This window comes from Ambystoma mexicanum, chromosome 2q (assembly GCF_040938575.1).
Source record: "Ambystoma mexicanum isolate Mex_15411 chromosome 2q, UKY_AmexF1_1, whole genome shotgun sequence".
In the NCBI taxonomy this organism is placed as follows: Eukaryota; Metazoa; Chordata; class Amphibia; order Caudata; family Ambystomatidae; genus Ambystoma; species Ambystoma mexicanum.
In genome coordinates this window covers 483,249,135-483,268,029 of record NC_090924.1, presented here as the reverse complement: position 1 = coordinate 483,268,029, position 18,895 = coordinate 483,249,135, and the positions used below count along the sequence as shown (strand labels likewise).

At 44.5% G+C, this 18,895-nt stretch overlaps 1 protein-coding gene across 7 annotated transcripts in view; it reads right to left on the bottom strand.

Annotated features, from left to right (window-relative positions):
* Positions 1 to 18,895, bottom strand: part of IQCE (IQ motif containing E) — a 1,388,455-nt gene that overhangs the window by 698,591 nt on the left and 670,969 nt on the right. For all 7 annotated transcript variants that reach the window (XM_069647600.1, XM_069647604.1, XM_069647602.1 and 4 more), the window contains one exon: positions 4,294 to 4,472. In XM_069647600.1, coding sequence (XP_069503701.1) covers positions 4,294 to 4,472 — 179 coding nt within the window. The remainder of the gene's footprint in view (positions 1 to 4,293; positions 4,473 to 18,895) is intronic.

Here is an 18,895-nt window from a genome sequence, read left to right as displayed (position 1 = left end):
CCCAAAGCCACCTCTTGTTAAACCCCTCCAAAACCGAAATCATGGTATGTGGCAACTCCAAACTTCTTCCACACCCACTACCCTGGCCATCTGCCATGGGCAACTCACCGACTCCCTCTAACTCAGTAAAAAACCTTGGATGCACCCTTGACTCCAACCTACGCTCTCGCGTCAAGTCAACAACGTCTCAAAGTCCTGCCACTACCACCTTAAAACTCTTAGGCGCATCTTTTCATATCTCTCCTTTCCCAACAGACTCTCTGCGGTCCAATCAATTGTTATATCAGGACTGGACTACGCTAACCCCCTCTACCTTGGAGTCCACGCTTACCAACTGAATAAACTTCAAAGAGCACAAAACGCTGCAGCCAAACTGCTACTAGCGCTCGGCCTGCGAGACCACATCTCCCCAGCCCTTAAAACTCTGCACTGGCTCCCAGTGGCCCGAAGGGTGACTTTCAAAACCTTATGCATTTCTCATCGAGCAGTGCATAAAACCGGACCTCAATATCTTCAAGACAAGCTAAAACCCTACCACCAGCCACGTACTCTAAGATCAAGGTCAGCCGGCCTCCTAGTCATACCGAAAACAAACTCAGTCAGGTTAGGCGAATCGTCATTCTCAGCCTTGGCCCCCACGCTTTGGAATGCACTTCCACCCCACATCTGCCTAACTGAAGATCTAATGTCTTTCCGCAAACTACTGAAAGCTTGGCTCTTCCCCCAAAACCAACCCGTACGTAAACGAACCCAAGCTGAACAGCATCTCAATGACACCAACCCACCAAACTACTAGATCTTGAACAACAATAAGACAAATAACAACACTACATCAAGATCCATGCGGAAAAGCAACAACTAATACCCGCTAATGTAAACTAAAAGGACAAACAGAATAGAGCGAGTGAAGTAGATCAAAGCAGTGAAGTGGATAAAAAGAATAAATCGTACGAAAACAGTAATGAGGTTTAAATTAATGAAATGGGTGCAAAATGAACAAAATGAGCAAAACAAATAAAGAGAAGAGGATGGAATGATGAATACAAGTGACTGTAATGAGTGCCATGAACAAAATGGGCGAAAGGAATAAAGAGAAGAGGATGGAAAGATGAATACAAGAAACTAATGAGTACACAGACAGATGACACTGACTGTATGAATGCATGGCATAAATGGAAAATACAGAATAGCCGATTCAAGTACATGAGACGAGTGTAGTGCATGAAACAGATAGAGAGCACGGAACGGATCTAGTGCGTATGACGAGTAACATGGCCTGGAATCGATAATGCAAAAATGAATGAACTAAGTGAATGGAGCGGTTGAAATCGTTAGAATGAACGAAACGCATGGAAGAGATGAGTGCGCCAAGCGGATGAATGCGCTGAGCAGATGAGTGTGTTGACCAGATGAGTGTATAGAACACACAAGTATGTTGTGCGGATGAGTGTGTAGAGGGGATGAGTGTGTAGAGGGGATGAGTGTGTAGAGGGGATGAGTAAGTGCAGAGGAATGTGTAGAACGCAGGAGTGCATAGAACAGTTGAATGTGCTGAACGGATGAGTGTATAGAGCGGATGAGTGCGTATGAGCGAATGAATTAGTAGAGCAGATGAGTGTGTGAAAAGAACGAGTGCATAGAGTGAATGAGTGCTGGGAATGGATGAGTGTGTGGAGCGGGTGGGTGCGCACAACGGATTGTGCGCAGAGCGTGATGGGTGTGCAGTGCGGAAGAGTGCGCAGAGTGGAAAAGTGGATGAATGCATAAAACAGACTAGTGGGTAGAGCAGACAAGTGTATGGAGCAGACAAGTGCGTAAGAGCGAATGAGTGCGTAAGAGCGAATGAGTGCATGAGAGTGGAGGGGTGCATGAGAGCGGGTGAGTGCGTAGAGCGGGGGAGTGCGTAGAGTGGGGGAGTGCGTAGAGCGGGGGAGTGCGTAGAGCGGGGGAGTGCATAGAGCATGCTGAGCAGATGAGCGCCTAGAGCGAATGAGTGCCTAGAGCAGACGGAATGGGTGAAGTTTGTGAATGGAATGGGTGACGTATGTAGACAGAACGAGTGATGTATGTGGATGGAACGGGTGATGTATGTGGATAGAACGGGTGATGTATGTGGATAGAACGGGTGATGTATGTGGATGGAACGAGTGACATATGTGGATGGAACGAGTGACGTATGTAGATGAAACGGTTGAAATATGTGGGTGGTAGGGATTAAATATGTGGATGGAATGAATTAAGTATGTGGAAGGTACTGGTGTAATATGTGAAAGGTACCGGGAGAAGAAAAAAAAATGTGGTTGGTAGGGGTGAAATACGTGGATCAAGTGCAGAAAACAACCTAGAAATACACTGAACGGATTGGAGTGTGTGGAGCGGATTGGATGTGTGGAGCGGATTGGATGTGTGGAGCGGACTGGAGTGTGTGGAGCGGACTGGAGTGTGTGGAGCGGACTGGAGTGTGTGGAGCGGACTGGAGTGTGTGGAGCGGACTAGAGTGTGTGGAGCGGACTAGAGTGTGTGGAGCGGACTAGAGTGTGTGGAGCGGACTAGAGTGTGTGGAGCGGACTAGAGTGTGTGGAGCGGACTAAAGTGTGTGGAGCGGACTAAAGTGTGTGGAGCGGACTAAAGTGCGTGGAGCGGACTAGAGTGCGTGGAGCGGACTAGAGTGCGTGGAGCGGACTAGAGTGCGTGGAGCGGATTAGAGTGCGTGTAGCGGATTAGAGTGCGTGGGGCCAAATTAAGCATGTGGAAGGTACTGGTGTAATATGTGAAAGGTACCGGGAAAAAAATGTGGATAGTACGGGTGAATTACGTAGATCGAGTGCATAAAACAACTTAGAAGTACACTGAACAGATCAGAGTGCGTGGAGTGGATTGGAGTGCGTGGAGTGGATTGGAGTGCGTGGAGCGGCCCGGAGTGCGTGGAGTGGATTGGAGTGCGTGGAGCGGCCCGGAGTGCGTGGAGCGGCCCGGAGTGTGTGGAGCGGCCCGGAGTGCGTGGAGCCGACTGGAGTGCATAAAATTGCGCGACTTACATGGAATGGTTTGGAACGCATGAACGTTTGATGGGCATGTAACCCACCATATCACATCACCACGCTTACTCTCTTCTTTACACCACCATTCAGCTAAAACACAGCGATACTATGACACCATTCGGTATAACTGTTCTCATACCAACATCTGCCGCATACTCCCCATCACTCTAAACACTGCTGGTTACTCACCCCCCAGCCCGGCGTTCTCCTCAGGCCTAACGCAGCCACAATCGCTCTGGATAAATCCTGCCAGAACAAACACTTACTCCTGACCTCTCAACCACCACGCCTACCGCTAAGAAGCAGCTATTACACGAACACCGCACCAGCTGCACACATATCCAGTGCTCACACGCACCTTTGACTTCCTCTACCCTCTCTACTGACCTGAACTCCGGTTCCCAAGGGCGTTCAACCTACCAGCGCATTCAGACCATACCAATGGTATATAAGGCGCTCTATAAATGCAAAGTAACATAACATATACTACGGCAAACTATTATATCGCTAGACTACTCCCAGTGGCATATGGGGCCCATGCAAACATTACCTGATAACGCAATCATGAGATTCAGAAGACAATCCTTTGTGATCACCCACAGACTCAAGGAACAATATCAGTGTGCAGGCTGATGATGTATAACAATCTGAAAATGTGTAAAATAAAATGCAACCAGACACGCTATCATGACGAAGAACTGATTGTAATTAGAATTGGTATACCAGATCTGTAAATGTGATACACACACACAAGGTATTTGGAATAATGATCTACTGTGCAAGGGCAGTAGACTCCTAGAGGTGATGAGGTCTTCAAGGAGGCGAGAACAATTAATCAAGCAGCCGATTGAGAAGCCAGGAAGGAATAGTGGAAAGTGAATGACAGAGAACGGACAATATCCAGGGTAGGGATTCCCCAACTGATGAATATAAACCCCACAGACGTTTTTTTTAATTTTATATTTTTTAACTCACGCGACTTATGGTTGTGCCTAGAGAGTTTGAATCAAGAAGAGACTATTCTGTGTAGTGTTATGAGGGGGCACTGAAAACATACCATCTTGAACAAACCATGTGAAAATGAATTGTCGTGTTTTGTTATAACAGTCATGTTTTATAAACGCTAAAGGGTGACAGCATTTAGTCACAGGCACACTCTCCAAAATATGCATTTCACATTTTACTTCATTTCTGCTATTTTTTTCTTAGAATAATGTAATACAAAAAGTCCTTTCTGTTGTACTGTATTTACCTTTACTTTTGTTAGAAGTACTTCTATTAGAAGTGGGAGAGCCCCCAATAGCGCGCTCAAGATCGACTTTGAGACTTTGGTTTTCTTCCTGCAATTCTTTAATATTCTTTGATAACTTTAAAAGAGCAGCGTTTACAGTTTTTTGATTTTTCTGGGACGATTTACTCTCCGTAGGAACTCTGTGGGTTTAAAGGAAAGAAATGAAGTAACATGCATTTAAGGGTTCCATACTAATAATACAAATGTGTAAAAATGCAAAGAAACATTTGGGAGGAAAAATAAGATGAATCGGTTAGTAGAATTAATACTTTCAATTCCAAGCCCCAGTGGGCCGCGATAAAGAGGCAAAATAAAATGGAGAACTGGGAGATCCACAGGACTTGGTGGAGGGATGGCACAGAACTTTGTACCCCTGCCTTAATTTAGGACTATTATTTACCACCAAAGGGCAAAACACTTCAGGTGATTACTTTTATACATACATTCCTTCTGAAAGCACTCGGAAAGGAAAACCGCAACCAGACACACGTATGTGCATGGAACTTAAGTAAGTTATGCTCCGTTTTTAAGATACAATCTTGCTCGTGTTCAGTTTCGGATTTTTTTTCTATCCAAAAGACAGAAGACATGTATTGAAAAAACTAAGCTTATTTGGTCCAAAACTGCTACTTCACTGTGTAATGGTGATTAGGTCGCCCCCACCTCATGGTCGAGATTGAGGGGGTTGAATACATGCTTGCTGCTTACCAGCAACTGGCCTGTCCCATAGGATCCTGGAACACAAACTCTTGCAAAAGATGGCAACAAGAAAATAACTCCAGCCAAAGCCAGAAGCTGGAATAAAAACTGTTGTTCAATTGAGAATAGAAGGGCAAAGTCTTGCAAGAGTTGAAGAACATTGGATCCTTGGTGTCTTGCTGCAGGGCAGGTTTGCTGAAGCCCGTCTTTCTGTGCCCAGCATTCCTGCTGCGGCAAGACATCAGTGATCCATTCGGCACTTCAATGCTGGGACTACCCCACTCCTCCCAAGCCTCCATTGCACAGCAGTGCAGGGGACCACCCGCAACGACTGGACTCCCCACCAGCCTTCCTCAACCACGCCCCAAGCTCTTCCTCTTGCTTGGATCCTGCCCCTGTCACTGCAGCCTTCCATCCTGCATGTGTAATCACGCATTCAGGAACGTTGACAGGTTGCGGCTGAGCAAAATGTGGCCTGTTGGGAAACTGCCTGCAGCAAATGGGGGCTGAAAGAGAAAGTCCCCTGAGATTTGAAAGAATGTCGAGGGACAGAGATGCACTCCCTTGTACCCATTGCCAGAAACCACTTTCCAAGCCAGAATTCCTATTTTGGGGGTTCAAGGGCCACGTTTTATTGCCCCTCAACTTTCTGCTTTTTACTCCTGTCTTTTTTGAGTCCTTGAACTTTCTTCGGTTGCCAGAGGGACTTCTCATGTCATTACATCCTATTATATCTTTAAGGTATATGGTATGGGGTCACCCCTAAGCTGCCCAGTCCCAAAGGTGCCTTTCAGACATACTATCTCTGCCCTAGTGTGAATGTTTCACTATAAATTGGTTTCAGGGAAAAGGTTGGGGGTAGATGGGCTTTCATTTTGACTTCACCAAGGGTGCAAGCCATTTTACTGCACTGGTAGTCCAATGTACCTTTTCGGTAGTGCGACGAATCGCAGGTATCCGTCCCTTCTCGCCTAGGTGGTGACTGCCCCTGTGAGGAACTCCGTAAGGCAACTAGTATATCCGCATATATGGATTGTCTTCTATGAAGAATACTATGACTAGTTTATGGCTGAAGGCAATATAAAAAGAAATCCATGTGGAGAAAATAAGGAAAGTTCCTCTTTAACCACAGACAGGTATTTAACTCTGAGAAGCCAGAGCAGATGGAGAGAAGGAGAGTGCTATGGGCAGGGGGAACCCCCTGGCTTCATCAAGCCTTGCAGAGGTGGAGTCAAGGCAGATGGCGATTTTCGAAGAGCCAGAGCAGCAGAGAGTGAGAAGCTAGAGCCCCTGTGTGCAGGACCACAAAGAAAGCGGTACAAACAGGAAGCAAAGGAAGAGGTACCTGATATTGGTGTGACTAAGTTTGCAGAGTGGGGGGCAGGACGTGCGAAGAACAGCGCAGAGAATACAGCGACCGAATGTCTGAACACCTTCTGAGCACCAGCAGACATTGACGAGGAACCAAGAACGGGAAACCGAGCAGCGAAGAGAGCGAGAAGCAGTACCCAAGCGAGAGCCAAGCCCTGCAACCTTTCCCCGCATAACATGAGGTACCGGGGGAATTGAGAATAGCGGGAGTCTGCAAGGGAATCATCATCTATGTGAAGGAGCTTGTCCCAGTCCTAAAGACAAAAAAATAACAGAAAGCTGAATGATTGAAATTGTACAAATCTCAGAGAGCAGATAACAAATAACCTAGTTGGGAGACGCCTGGGATATATGAAGAGAGACGTCTGTCCCAGTCTATGGGAAAACATATTATTGAAGAGACCAGTTAACAAAGGGATTGAACAAGATATAAGACATTTAAACAAAGCAGGTGGGGAAGCCAACAGAGACTGGGAATGGAAACCCTTGGAGGAAAGACAAGAACCCTATAAATTCCAAGCTTATGCTTGGAGAAGGTATAATCCTGAAAAAAGAGAAACTCGTCCCAGTCCTGAGGACGAAACAAGCTGGCTGGAATTGGACGCAATGTTGGCGTGTGAGTCTGCTACGCTGTTATTGTGCGGCTCCTTTAATAAACAATTCTGCTGTGAACCACTACAAAAGACGACGCCGGGCGTATGAGATGGCTGGAGTAGAGACGTAGTGGGGACGAGAAATGGTAAGATTGCTGTGCTTTCTATGGCAATGAGTGATCCTCGTACACAGCGGCAGCTAAAACCTATCAATGAAACAGCCCCAGTGCTGGCTCCTATGAACCTACCTGTGGTGAGTCTACCTGCCAATCTGACCCCTCCCACCCCCACCAGCTGGGGTGGTAACTGTAGACAGACCCTGAGTGCAAAGAAACTCAGCCATGATGGAAGGGGCCGATTTACGAGTTGGGGGGAGGAAGAATGGGCCTACGCCGCAAATGATGATGATTGGAGAGCCAGTACAAACGGAGCCCCCCCAAGTTTGTAAAGCAGACAACTTCAAGGCACAATGAACGGCCAACAATTATCGGGGAAAATGTAAGTGCTGCTCAAAAATCTATAGAGGCCCAGAGTTTAATGATCTCCCATGAGAACCGCCCCCCCTCTCTCCCCCAGCCTTTACAAAATTGCGAGGAGAACCCCTCAGGCATATCTAAAGAGAAGATGATTAGGACTACAACACAAACTGAAAATCCACACTCGGGTGACGACTGCGTTTTTCTTGAAGGCCTCGAAGGAATGTTCCCTTCAGTAGATTCCACCGACTCTGACAGAGTGCTCAAGACTGTGCTAACCATAAACCAATCGAGAATTTTAGCAGATCAGGTTCCAGATACTGAAAACCTGGTGGGGTAACACTCCATACTGACAACACGGCTTTAACGTGGCAATGGAGACTTAGTGATGGCAAACGGTCGACCCCGGCAAGGCTGGAGAACGATGAACCCCTTTTAAAAAAGGGGCCAACTTTGTGCTCGTAAGCATACCATGATGGGAGACCTTGACAGAACCTATACTACAAGCAGCAAGGGCTTCTCTAAACACATCTGACAACAATCCCCTTTTAGAGCCTTCCCCACAAGTGGAGGGGACCTTACAAGACTTTCAAATCTCCTCGTCCTCATCCTATGATGCCTCACAGGATAGAAGTTTTAAAATAAATAGAAATGTCTGCGAGTCCTGTCTCTGTCGGAGGGAACGCTCAGTTGCAGGCCAATATTATGTCCTCTTTAACAATCACCTTAGCCCCATTCACAAAGCTGTATGAAACAATGAATGATGTGATTAAAGACCAGGCGACTTTATTGGTCATGATACACTCAAAGCTAATATTCCTAGAATCATTTGTGACATCAGTCCAAACAAGACTAGATAAAGAAGTAGAACTGTCAGCAAAAAGGCAAGGGATACTATGACTTAGCGAAAGGAGGTGGATAAGAACATCATGATGGATAATATTCTAGAAGCTAGGAAGTGGATGAGGTCTCTACACGACAAAGATTTATTAGCTAATCCATATAGTGTGAAAAACAGTGACTCTCTAGCTCAATTACGAGAAACCTCGACGAAAATCAAAAAGCCTCAGCCCTCTAAAGCCTTCAATGGGGATGACTGACGAAATCAAGAAATGACAACGTCCAATCTAAAGAGGTGGCAGCTCCCCCGATCTCAATCATTCGGGTAGGTGTCCAGGAATTCTTTTTGGAAAAGCAAAAGGGGATATTACAAGAACAAACTCTGTGGATTGACTTGGCGTCACAAAATGCAATTTCTTCTGAGACCCTAGAGAAAGCGAGAGCAGAAACGGTGATGAAAAAACAGCAACTATTGGCCAATGACGGCGCAACAAAAAAGCTATTCACCATATTCGGAAATCCAAACAAAATGAAACAACCCGTTCCCAAGACAAAAGGGAAATAACAAAAAAAGGCAAAGAAAATGCAGCTGGCAAAAAAATCTAAATCTAACAGATCTAGAGCATTCCTTTGTAATTTGAAAATAACTCTGATACAGAAAACAGAGCAGTTCATGCACAAAAAAGTGGGACACACATATCAAATCCCAATAAAAATAAAGATCTCCAGGCTAATCAACCTAATACTCAAACAAATAATCATCAAGATGAACAAGCGATGACCCAAGGTTAATAGTTCCTCTGGACTTAACAACGTATTCGGATGAGCTTGACCAAGTAGAAATAGTGGACCTGTTGGAATATTTTGAACATGATAACGAAACCAATATCCAGCAATGCCAAGAAAATTCCCAGGAGAGTTGACCCGGCCCCCCCCCCCCCAGCCAGATGGTGATTAGGAAACTAGCTGTCCTTAAGAATGATCATTTTCAAGCTCTAGAAGAAAAACGTTAGGCAATTATCCGAAAAACGATCCCTCGATCTCCCAACTCAACAAAAGTGGTACTGTTGAGACTGATAGACGCAACAAAATAAACACCACTGAATCCACAAAAAGCCAATATCCAAAGAACCACAGTAGAAGGGGAGAGACTGCTATGTGCAAAAGATAGCATGATTTTGAATCTTGCCAATGTCTTAAAACTATTGCACTATGTCCCCAAACTCAGATATATTAATTCAGACGATATACAAATAGTTCGATTTGTGAATAAAATTCACCTGGATTGTGTGATCTTGTATCTACACTCGACGATGGTGTGAACTACACTGCTAGAGGCAGCTGAAGATGTGCTCACACTGGGCTTTAAACTGAGTGAAGTGAGCCTGAATAATTTAAAGAATTGTACGTTTGTTGCTGAAGAATCTCCAAAAATGACTAGAATAGCCCAGTCCACGAATGACAATAGAAGATCAGGACATAACCAAATCTCAATCACCAGGGAGAGATCGATGATCACCCTGCAGGCAAGTAGCTCTAAACTATCTTTGGCTCATATAAAAGTAACATTTGATTGTTCCAATTGTGTAGAAAGAAAAGTGGTGAAGCTGCAAAAAGGAGAAAAAGTAACTAACAAACCTAAGATTGGTCATGGGTGGCAGGGTCTCTGGTGGTTCCCGGTGGTAATTAACATCAAAAAAGGGGAAAGTAATTAATTCCAAATTGGGTCTTAGAACACACAAGGATTTACTCATCTCTTCAACAAGAAAGTCCCAGACTTGTGAAACTATGGCATTCTGTGTCTCGAGGAGACGTGGTTGTGGGGAAAAAACGTTATGCAATGGTTTTACAATCCCCCCTGAATCCCACTAGAAAAGGACTGTTGGGTTGACCACATTCGGGCTTACTAATCTGGGTAAAAATTAGTCGAGGGTTATTGGTGACCAAAACAAGTAATCCCAATTCATTTCTACAAATGGTGGTTCTAAACAGCGATGAAAGCATCGGGATTAACGTGAAGCCACTGGTAATGCTCAACTTGTATTGGAACCCCGCAATGATTACAAAAGAGTGCTTGGTTGATAATGTAAAATCACTGATTGATTGATTCGTATGTTCAACTAAATGACCCACATTTTATAATCTGCTGGGACCTCAACATAAAATGTTTAGATGACCAGGGGAATCTTATCCCCAAATGCTCCATGCAAAGAAAAGCAGCCAGATGGACCAGAGAGCTAAAGCAGCAAGGACTTACTATGCTAAATGGTCAAATGAAGGGCGATATCCCAGCCAGACCTACATGGGCCCGGGGACAGCAGAAAGCGCACATAGATTACTACTTTGTTTCAAAGAACATGAACAATCTGATCGAGTCACTTAGTCAGAGTCCTATGGATTCTAGTGATCACCATATCCTAGTGGTAAGATAGAAACGAAAACACACCTGCCATAGGTTGTGTATGGAAAAGACCCTACAGATCTCCCAAGGGAGGAGCCGATTAAGATTGAGATCAATCGAGGAATCATTTATTACATCTAAATATGCAAAAGATTTGTCCTTGATGAAACCCGGCCTAGATTACACTGGACTATTAATGGATTTTGAGTACAAATCCTGAGACGGTCCAAAACCCGAATTTAAAAGAAAGACTACAAAGTTATAATAAGAACTTAGCAGAAATCAGAAAAATCTATCGAGCTGACTTAAGGAATCTAGACCATCTAATGAATGGGATAAGACAAATACTCAAGAAAAAAAGATAACAGCAATACAAAAAGTGGGTATTGTCATATAAAGCCCAAATAAGTCAAGCTGATGCAGAGTAAATGTTAAAAATGTTCTTCAAGAACAATACGCGTAACTTATGGACATTCCTCAACAACGAAAAGACCAGCACTCTTTGCCACCTCGGTGCCAGAGGATAGATGGATTCCGTGGAACTGTAAAAGAATATATATCTGGAGCAAAATGGCAGATTGACTTTGACAAAACCGACATTGGGATCTATATAAAAAATGTAAACTCCTTGCGAGCACCGCGCCCCGATGGTCTTACGAACTCCATGCTTAAACAAAACCCAGCTGCGTGGGCAAAGTTCTGTGTGCCACTTTTCAACTAAGTCCTCTTAGCCAGGGAGGTGCCAGAATCTTGGAAGACTGCCTTGATCATCCCCATATTCAAGAAGGGCTATATGGACGATCCTAAGAACTATCGGCCGATCGCCCTCCTTGATATATTGAGGAAGATCTTTGCAGCAATATTACTCTGCCACTTGATGGCCTGGGGAACGGAAGCAGGTCGGCTGGATCCCAGACAGGCGGTATTGCCAAAGGTGTTGGTACTAATCTCAACCTCTTCCTCCTGAATCTATTAAAACTAACAAACCAAAACTTATTTGGCATTTATTGACCTGGTTAAGGCTTTTGATAGCGTCAACTGAGAAAGGCTTTGGGATAAACTGATACAATGGAACTGTCCTAAGGATCTGGTCAAGGCAATAAAAGCACTGCATACCCTCACCTCCATACAAGTGAGACCATCCAAAGATGGGGTATTCTCTAAGAAAAATCATTTCCTACAGAGGTTTGAAACACAGATGCCTTCTGGCACCCGCATTATTCGACTTGTATTTGTCAGACATAGGGGGAAGCCAGAGGAGGGTGAATGCATTTCCCCCCAAAACCTATGACCGCAACCTACCATGGGTCCTGTATGCTGATGACTTGGTCATGATTGGACTACAGCGGACTAGAGCAGAGGCTTAACCATCTGGAGTAATACATTCAAAACAACGCCCTTAGAATCAATGTTGAAAACACACAAATACTGATTCCAAGTAGACTGCAGGGGAGACGCAGACCAAAATTCAACTGGTATGTGGGTAAAGAGAAACTTGAACGGGTAGACTCAATTATCTACCTAGGTTACCTCCATCAATTGTGGTCTAACCGAAAAGGAATGGGTACTGATATTAATATCCAAGTGCAAGAACTTTGGCGACACAAGCCTTGGTGCTACATAATAAATCTGGGAAATGCAGAGCAAGTCCGGTGGTAACATTCTACAGACAAATCGACCCCCATTTTGACCTATGGAGCGGAGGCTGCCTTAAACATGCCGTGGCAAATCTGGGAACTTCTCGAGAGGGTGTTTTGGAGAAGAGTACTCCGACTTCCTAACTGTCTCCCGATGGCTGCCATTAGGTATGAACTTGGCATTCAATCACTCCACTCGATTATACTGTGCAAATCCTTGGCTCAGTTCCGTAAATGCATTATGAAAGACAATCTTCCTCCATTTAAAATGCTAAGAAATTGGGAAGATGCTAAATGTGAATGGCTTATAGACACTTGGAAATGGACATGTACCCACTGGCTAACGAGTTTATATTCTTCTGCAGAAGTATTAATAACTAATTCAGAAAAGAAAAAGATATTGAGGCAGGAGTGGATAAACACAAAGGACAATAGAAGCTCATATAGACTTTCCCTGGATTTACCCACAGGAAAAACAAGCTATCAAACAACTGCCTCTATATCCAGGTTCCCCTGTCCCTAACCTTGGAGATCTGTTTAGGCGACTCTGCCTAAACCTCCTGCCAACTAGAGAGGTGTTAACTGTGCAGAGACAAATTGAGAAGACAGATTTCTTTTGCAGATTCTGTAATAAGCAGGAGATGAGCGGGTCCACGAACATCTGGTGGTAGAATGCACAGGGTTAACACCCTTAAGATCGCGCTATTTTGACAGCTTCGGTGCAAACTGTAAAAGCCTATAGGCGGATGAATGGTGGAATATGTTTATAGTGGGGGACATTATATGATGATTTTTGCAGTTATGAAATACTTCCAGAGCATTTTATTTTAATTTTGTGTTTCTATGCAGATTTAACCCAGGACACTATGTAAGTTAATATCTGTTTTTTTTCCTCTTTTCTGGTTCCTTTCTGTTTTTAGACTATTTCTATGAGACAAAATGCAGAAGATGTAGTTAATTGTGAAAGAATTTTAATTGATGTGAGGAAATTTAATATGTATTCAAATGTGAAAGGTTTGAAATAAACCAAAACATATTACAAAAATAAAAAATCATTAAAAAGACTACAGGAATAACAAGGGATGTGAACAAGATATAAGTGGAATATTTACACAACCCAGGTGGGGAGCCAGCAGAGACTGGGAACTGAATCCCTGGGAGAAAGGGCAAGAATCCTATATATTCAAAGTTGAAGCCTGGAAGAAAGGGCTACCATGGAACATATAACGAGTCAGAGGAGATGAGGCTCGCAATTGAACAAGCTAAAAGAACAGTGAGCTTCAGAGAGCATCATTGGCACAGTTATCCTAAAAGGAAATAAAAGTAAACAATTTGGAAAAGGCTAAGCGAATAGAATGGTAAGAACATATATGTGGTGAAAGGAGTGTGAGGAACTATTGTAAGGAAAAGTACTACAAAGAGGACAACGGAAAGTACAAGACTCAAGAGTTATCTTAAAGAACTACAAGAGTTAAGACTACCAAAGCGGATTACGAAAATAAATATATAATTTAAAAAGAAACCGGTATATAAAAAGACTGTAAAAAGAGAAGATCTAGGGAAGAAGAGACATTCTCTTGGCCAATTAGTTATATTTAGTGGTAGGGTTTGGTAGAATTAGTTTGGACAGAGGAAACATATACTTTGAACTTCCAGACAAGCGCCTTTAGTTTCTTTAGAAAGGTAGGGTATTCCCTTTAGCCATAGGGGGAGATGGGCCTTATTCTTTAATTGTAATAAAGAGAGTACAGGATGTCTTCTAAGTGCATGACTCCTTCTTCCGACTCACCACAGTAGCCACTGGGATCCCCAAAGTTTTTTGTTTCTTTTAATCCGGCTCCTGGATGATTTGTTTTCTAGGGCTTCCGGTTTGTCTTTGTGGCCACAAAATAGGCACAAAATGGCCATTCTGACCATGTGGGCTCCTTGTGAGCCCATTAGGATAGCCTCCATATTGGTCCTAACTGGTTTAGGCTAGTATAGGTCCCTGGACTAGCCCTCTCACGTCCTTTGGGGTGGCTTTGACTGAGTAGTAGTCCTAGTGACCAACCATTGTGGTTGGTCATCTGAACCTCAGCACCCTGCCCCTTTTGGTGATTGGCTGGCTGACCTGGGGCCAACCCTCTTTCACGGGGGTATTTGAATTCAGTCCTGCCCCTAGCACTTTTTCTTGCTCATTGGTTTCTGTAACTTAAATATAGCAATTCGGTCTACATGCTGAAGGAGTTTTGTGCTGCGATTCCTGCAGATTTTGCCATTGTTAACCCTTTCCTGGCTGGGCATTATGATAATTACAATGGAGCCATGACGGATTCCTCTGTGATAACCTCCTCCCATGTGGCCAAGGGACTGCAGCCGCTATCTGATCCTGAACCTGTGGGCGGCTATATAAGGGAGGATCACATGGGAGGAGACAAACACCAGGGAGATGTTATGGGTTAATTGAATGAGGCACGGTAAACCCCGCACTTTCTCATGAGGAAGACCCCCCTGTTGCCCAGTACCCTAATGGCCTATTGCCATGCATATGTTCCCCCTATAGGGGAAATGAGAAAACTCTTTTCAGTTCTAATTTTCCTTTTTGTAGAACTGATCCTACATATGAAATAATCAAGAAAGACTCTCCAGAAGATATGCATCAGAAACCATCAATGAACTTCAATTCCCACAACCACCTAAATCATCAGTCATTATCAGTGGACTTCAACTCCCATACCCACCTAGGTACTGAGACGAGGAGAATGAAGGAATTGATGCAGAGCAGCAGAAATGAAAAGCCGAATGAATGTGCTAGTTGGAAAGAAACATCTGTGGGCAGGACCTTTAAAAATGGTCACTGACATGTGAGAAACAGCTTGGGAGAAGACGTGGCGTCTCCGTGGAAGCTGGTGTGCAGATGCTGGAGGCGAGAGCGGTTGTGGCGGAGCAGAGAAGCTTGGCAGCAAAGAATGGAAAGTAACCTGGTGTGAGCGAGGCGGGCCGTGGAGACGCCAAGAACTGCGAGAGGGCTCTTGGGTGTCTGGCAGCCTCCAAAAGCAGTGTTGTCCTTACCGGGAGCCGAGAGGAAACCAGTAAGCAGGAGCGGGCCCGTGAGAGAGCCCGCAGAGACGTCAGAACTGCCCAGAGAGGGAGGGAAGCGCCGAAGGCACGTCGCATGGGCACAAGCAAACCCGGAAACGCTACAGAATACTGGTGAGTCTGCAAGAGCAGAGTGGGGACCAGGGGCTTTTCAGTGAACACGCCAAATGGAACTGGAAATTCCTAAAGGCAGAGAAAGTAAATTAATAAGAAGATTGCTTGTAAACTAAAAAGGCAGAGGGTCAACTTGAACCCCAGTAAGAAGTGAATGCGAATGTGGGGAAAAGCATACGAGAACTGTGAAAGCAAGTAGATATATGAAGCCAAGGAAGATTTATGCTACTTGAAAGTAAAAAGGAACTGCAATATACAAGAAGTCCTGGGAAGCATATACCAGGCAGTTAAAGTGGAAGAAGAGACATTGTGGCAGGGGAGTATACCAGGCAAATTACAAACCTACAAAGAGTGTCAAGCAGAAACAGTGTTTGTTTAACAAAGCAGGAACTTGCGTTTAAAGAAGGAATTTGGATTTAAAGAAGGAACTTTCGTTGAAGAAAAATCTACAAGGCTGAACAGTTGTTTTTGTAACAGGATTGTTGTGGGCTACGAAAGGACACCAAGAACCGTTAGACCCAGAGACATTTGTGAAACCAATAAATAATCCAGGGAAGGTCCTGTTTCCATTTTTGGAGAAAATTTAAGTTGGAGCTATTATACTTTTAGTTGAGAACACTTTTCGCAAACACCAGGTTTAGACATTTCCTTTATGACTTTATTTTGTTTCAGTGTGAGGGTCAGGATAGAACGTTTGGACACAAAGAAGGCTTTTGATTTGCGACATCGTGACAAAGGCAGATCCTTAGTTTTGTTTTTTAGGTAGGGAAACTCCTCTTTAGAATAGGGTCAGAGAGGCACTTTCCCAACCCTTTTAAGATGAATAAATGTCTATAACAAAAACATAACCACTGTGTCTGTTTTTCATTTATGACCCCTCAAAGCAAACTGGCAAGGTGCAGTGGTTTGGGCACATCCTGGTTTTGTGTTTTCTGCTGCTAGAAGTCCAATCCAGATTTCTTGAAGACTCCTGGTTGCTCACCACATCTGATTGGTTGAGCCATCCACTTTGGAACCATTTTTGGGCCGTTTTCCCGCTGCATCCTTTAGTTTATCACCAGGATATTCCACTTGGCTGTGAGCTGATGCAGGAGTCCAGAGGGTGGCCGAGAGTTCATCACACCGCCAGATCCTTTGCTGACAAGCTGCTGCCTTTTATTGTTCATCCTGCTGCTATGAGCTGTTGGTTCTGGCTATCTCTTCTTCCTGAAGTCTTCTTAGTATCTTTCACTCCTGGTTTGAAGGTAAATGTCATAGGAAAGCCTTTGTTCATTTCCTGTGCTGTTGGGATTATAGTTGGTTCAGAGTGCAAAGCACTGGGAACCAGATCCAGAAAACAACACTTGTGGAAAAGAGTTGCTCCCTTACCAGGTGGTTTCGGGTTAATGGAGACGTTTCCTCTGAAACCACTGATGTGAGTACTATTGCGAATCTGAAGAAGGAGTCGGACTAGGATTTAGCGGGTTCAAGGATATTTATTTAAATAATGACAAAAATGCCCATCAAACCCTGTTGCTATGAGGGTAATTCCCTACCTAATAAACCAAACTAATGGTGCTCATCAAATGTCCAAAACAAAATAGTCCCCAGTCCAAAATCTACTTGGTATCTGGCCCTACTACTTTTCAAAAACGAAACAAACAAATAGACCAGAACAGTAGCCTTACCACTCAGGCTTCGCCTGGCCAAACTACTTGGGTTCCTCTAAAAATAATGTTCATCAAACGATCAAAGTGCATCCATTTTCCCCAATACAGCTCCCCAGTTTCTGAATAACAAGTCTCAAGTCTTTCCACACCTCCAATGATTTCCGTTCTTTAAAGGGAAGAATGATTTTCTTAGTGTGATTTCTTTAGGCCCTGTCTTTTGGATTTGCTGTTGGTCTGACTGAGCAGTGTAATTCTCCAGGTTCTCTTTGTTCCCAGTCTTTTTTAAGGTTATTTGTCTTTCTAGAGCTCCTGAAAGATTATTGGCCCTCTAATGTGTTTAGCTCAACAGAGTCTCTCTTTGGTGTCTGTCCGTGACCAATGTTCAGGTTTTTCGGGCTCCCGTAACCTTTTCAGTTTCCCCAGCTTCTCAATCATATTGCCCTCTGGTATTCTGATGTGCTTACTTCAGCAGGTTTCTGTCGGGCATCTGCCCGTATCCAGTGTTCGGGTATCTCTGTCTCCCGTAAACCTTTAGTCTTCCCCAGCCTCGTATATCGATGTCACTTGTTTTTCATGGGCTCCCCGAAGCCCTCTGGCTCTCTGATATGCTTAATTCAGCAGTGTCTCGATTGGGTGGCTGTCCGTGTCCAACGTTTGGGCTTTACAGGCTCGTGTAACCCTCTTAGCTTCGCCAGCCTTGTTTATCAATGTCACTTGTTGTTCTAGGGCTCCCAAAGCCCTCTGCCATGCTGATTTCAGCAGAGATTTCATTGCATTCAGGTTTTTCAGGCTCCTGTATCCCTCTTGGCTTCTCCAGCACACAGGGACACAACCTTTCACCGTCCAACCCCCTGCCCCTGCTGTTACGTTCTCGGGAGCATATGCTTCCCTTTATCTGCCCGGCTCAGTAGTTCTCACACTTCTCATGCAGGGGCCGTTGATTAGATCTCTCTGCTGTGGTCTTGTCTCGGCATTGGTTAACGGGCTCCAGGTCCACAAAGGGTTTGGTGTGGTCTTGCCATCATGCGAGACAGTCCTACCGTCCCTGTCTTGCTCTCTGCTTCGGCTTTGTTGCCTCTCGGGACGCCAGCCTTCTGGCATCTTCCTTGCAATCTGCGCTCTCTCCAGGCTACCGTTGGGCTCCGCTGTCTAGCGTGGCTCTGCCCCACCAGGACGTCTACCCATCAGAGGCTCGCCTCAGCATAGGATTCTTTCTCCTCCATTGAAGGTTCCTCGTGTTTTTATGTTTGCTGCTACAAATGAAAGAGATGCATCGTTCCTCTTTGACTGTTCAGTGCACGGGGAATCCAGCATTACCTGAAGCCAATGATATTGAAGTAATGTCACTACTTGTTGAATCCAAAACAGAAATAACATAATTCATTCAATTCCCATATATGGAGATAATGTATTCTTCATAGGAAGTTCCTCATTAGAACAGGAGTTCTCGTCCCCTAGAGGGGAGCCACTCAGAGTGAGGTCCAACTTTCCCAAAACACTAGGGTGAGTCTTGCTTAGCGGGCTCGCCTCATTAGCCTCAAAGGGGGTGTCTCCCCTATGGGCAGAAGTGACAAACAGTCCAGATTTGTCAAAGTACTCTATAATGGGATCCTATAAAGGGTGGCTCTTCATAATAATTCCGTCTTGGGTGTCTTCATGGTCAGTGATATAGAGATTCCTAAGAGGCAAGTTCCAACCGGAAATT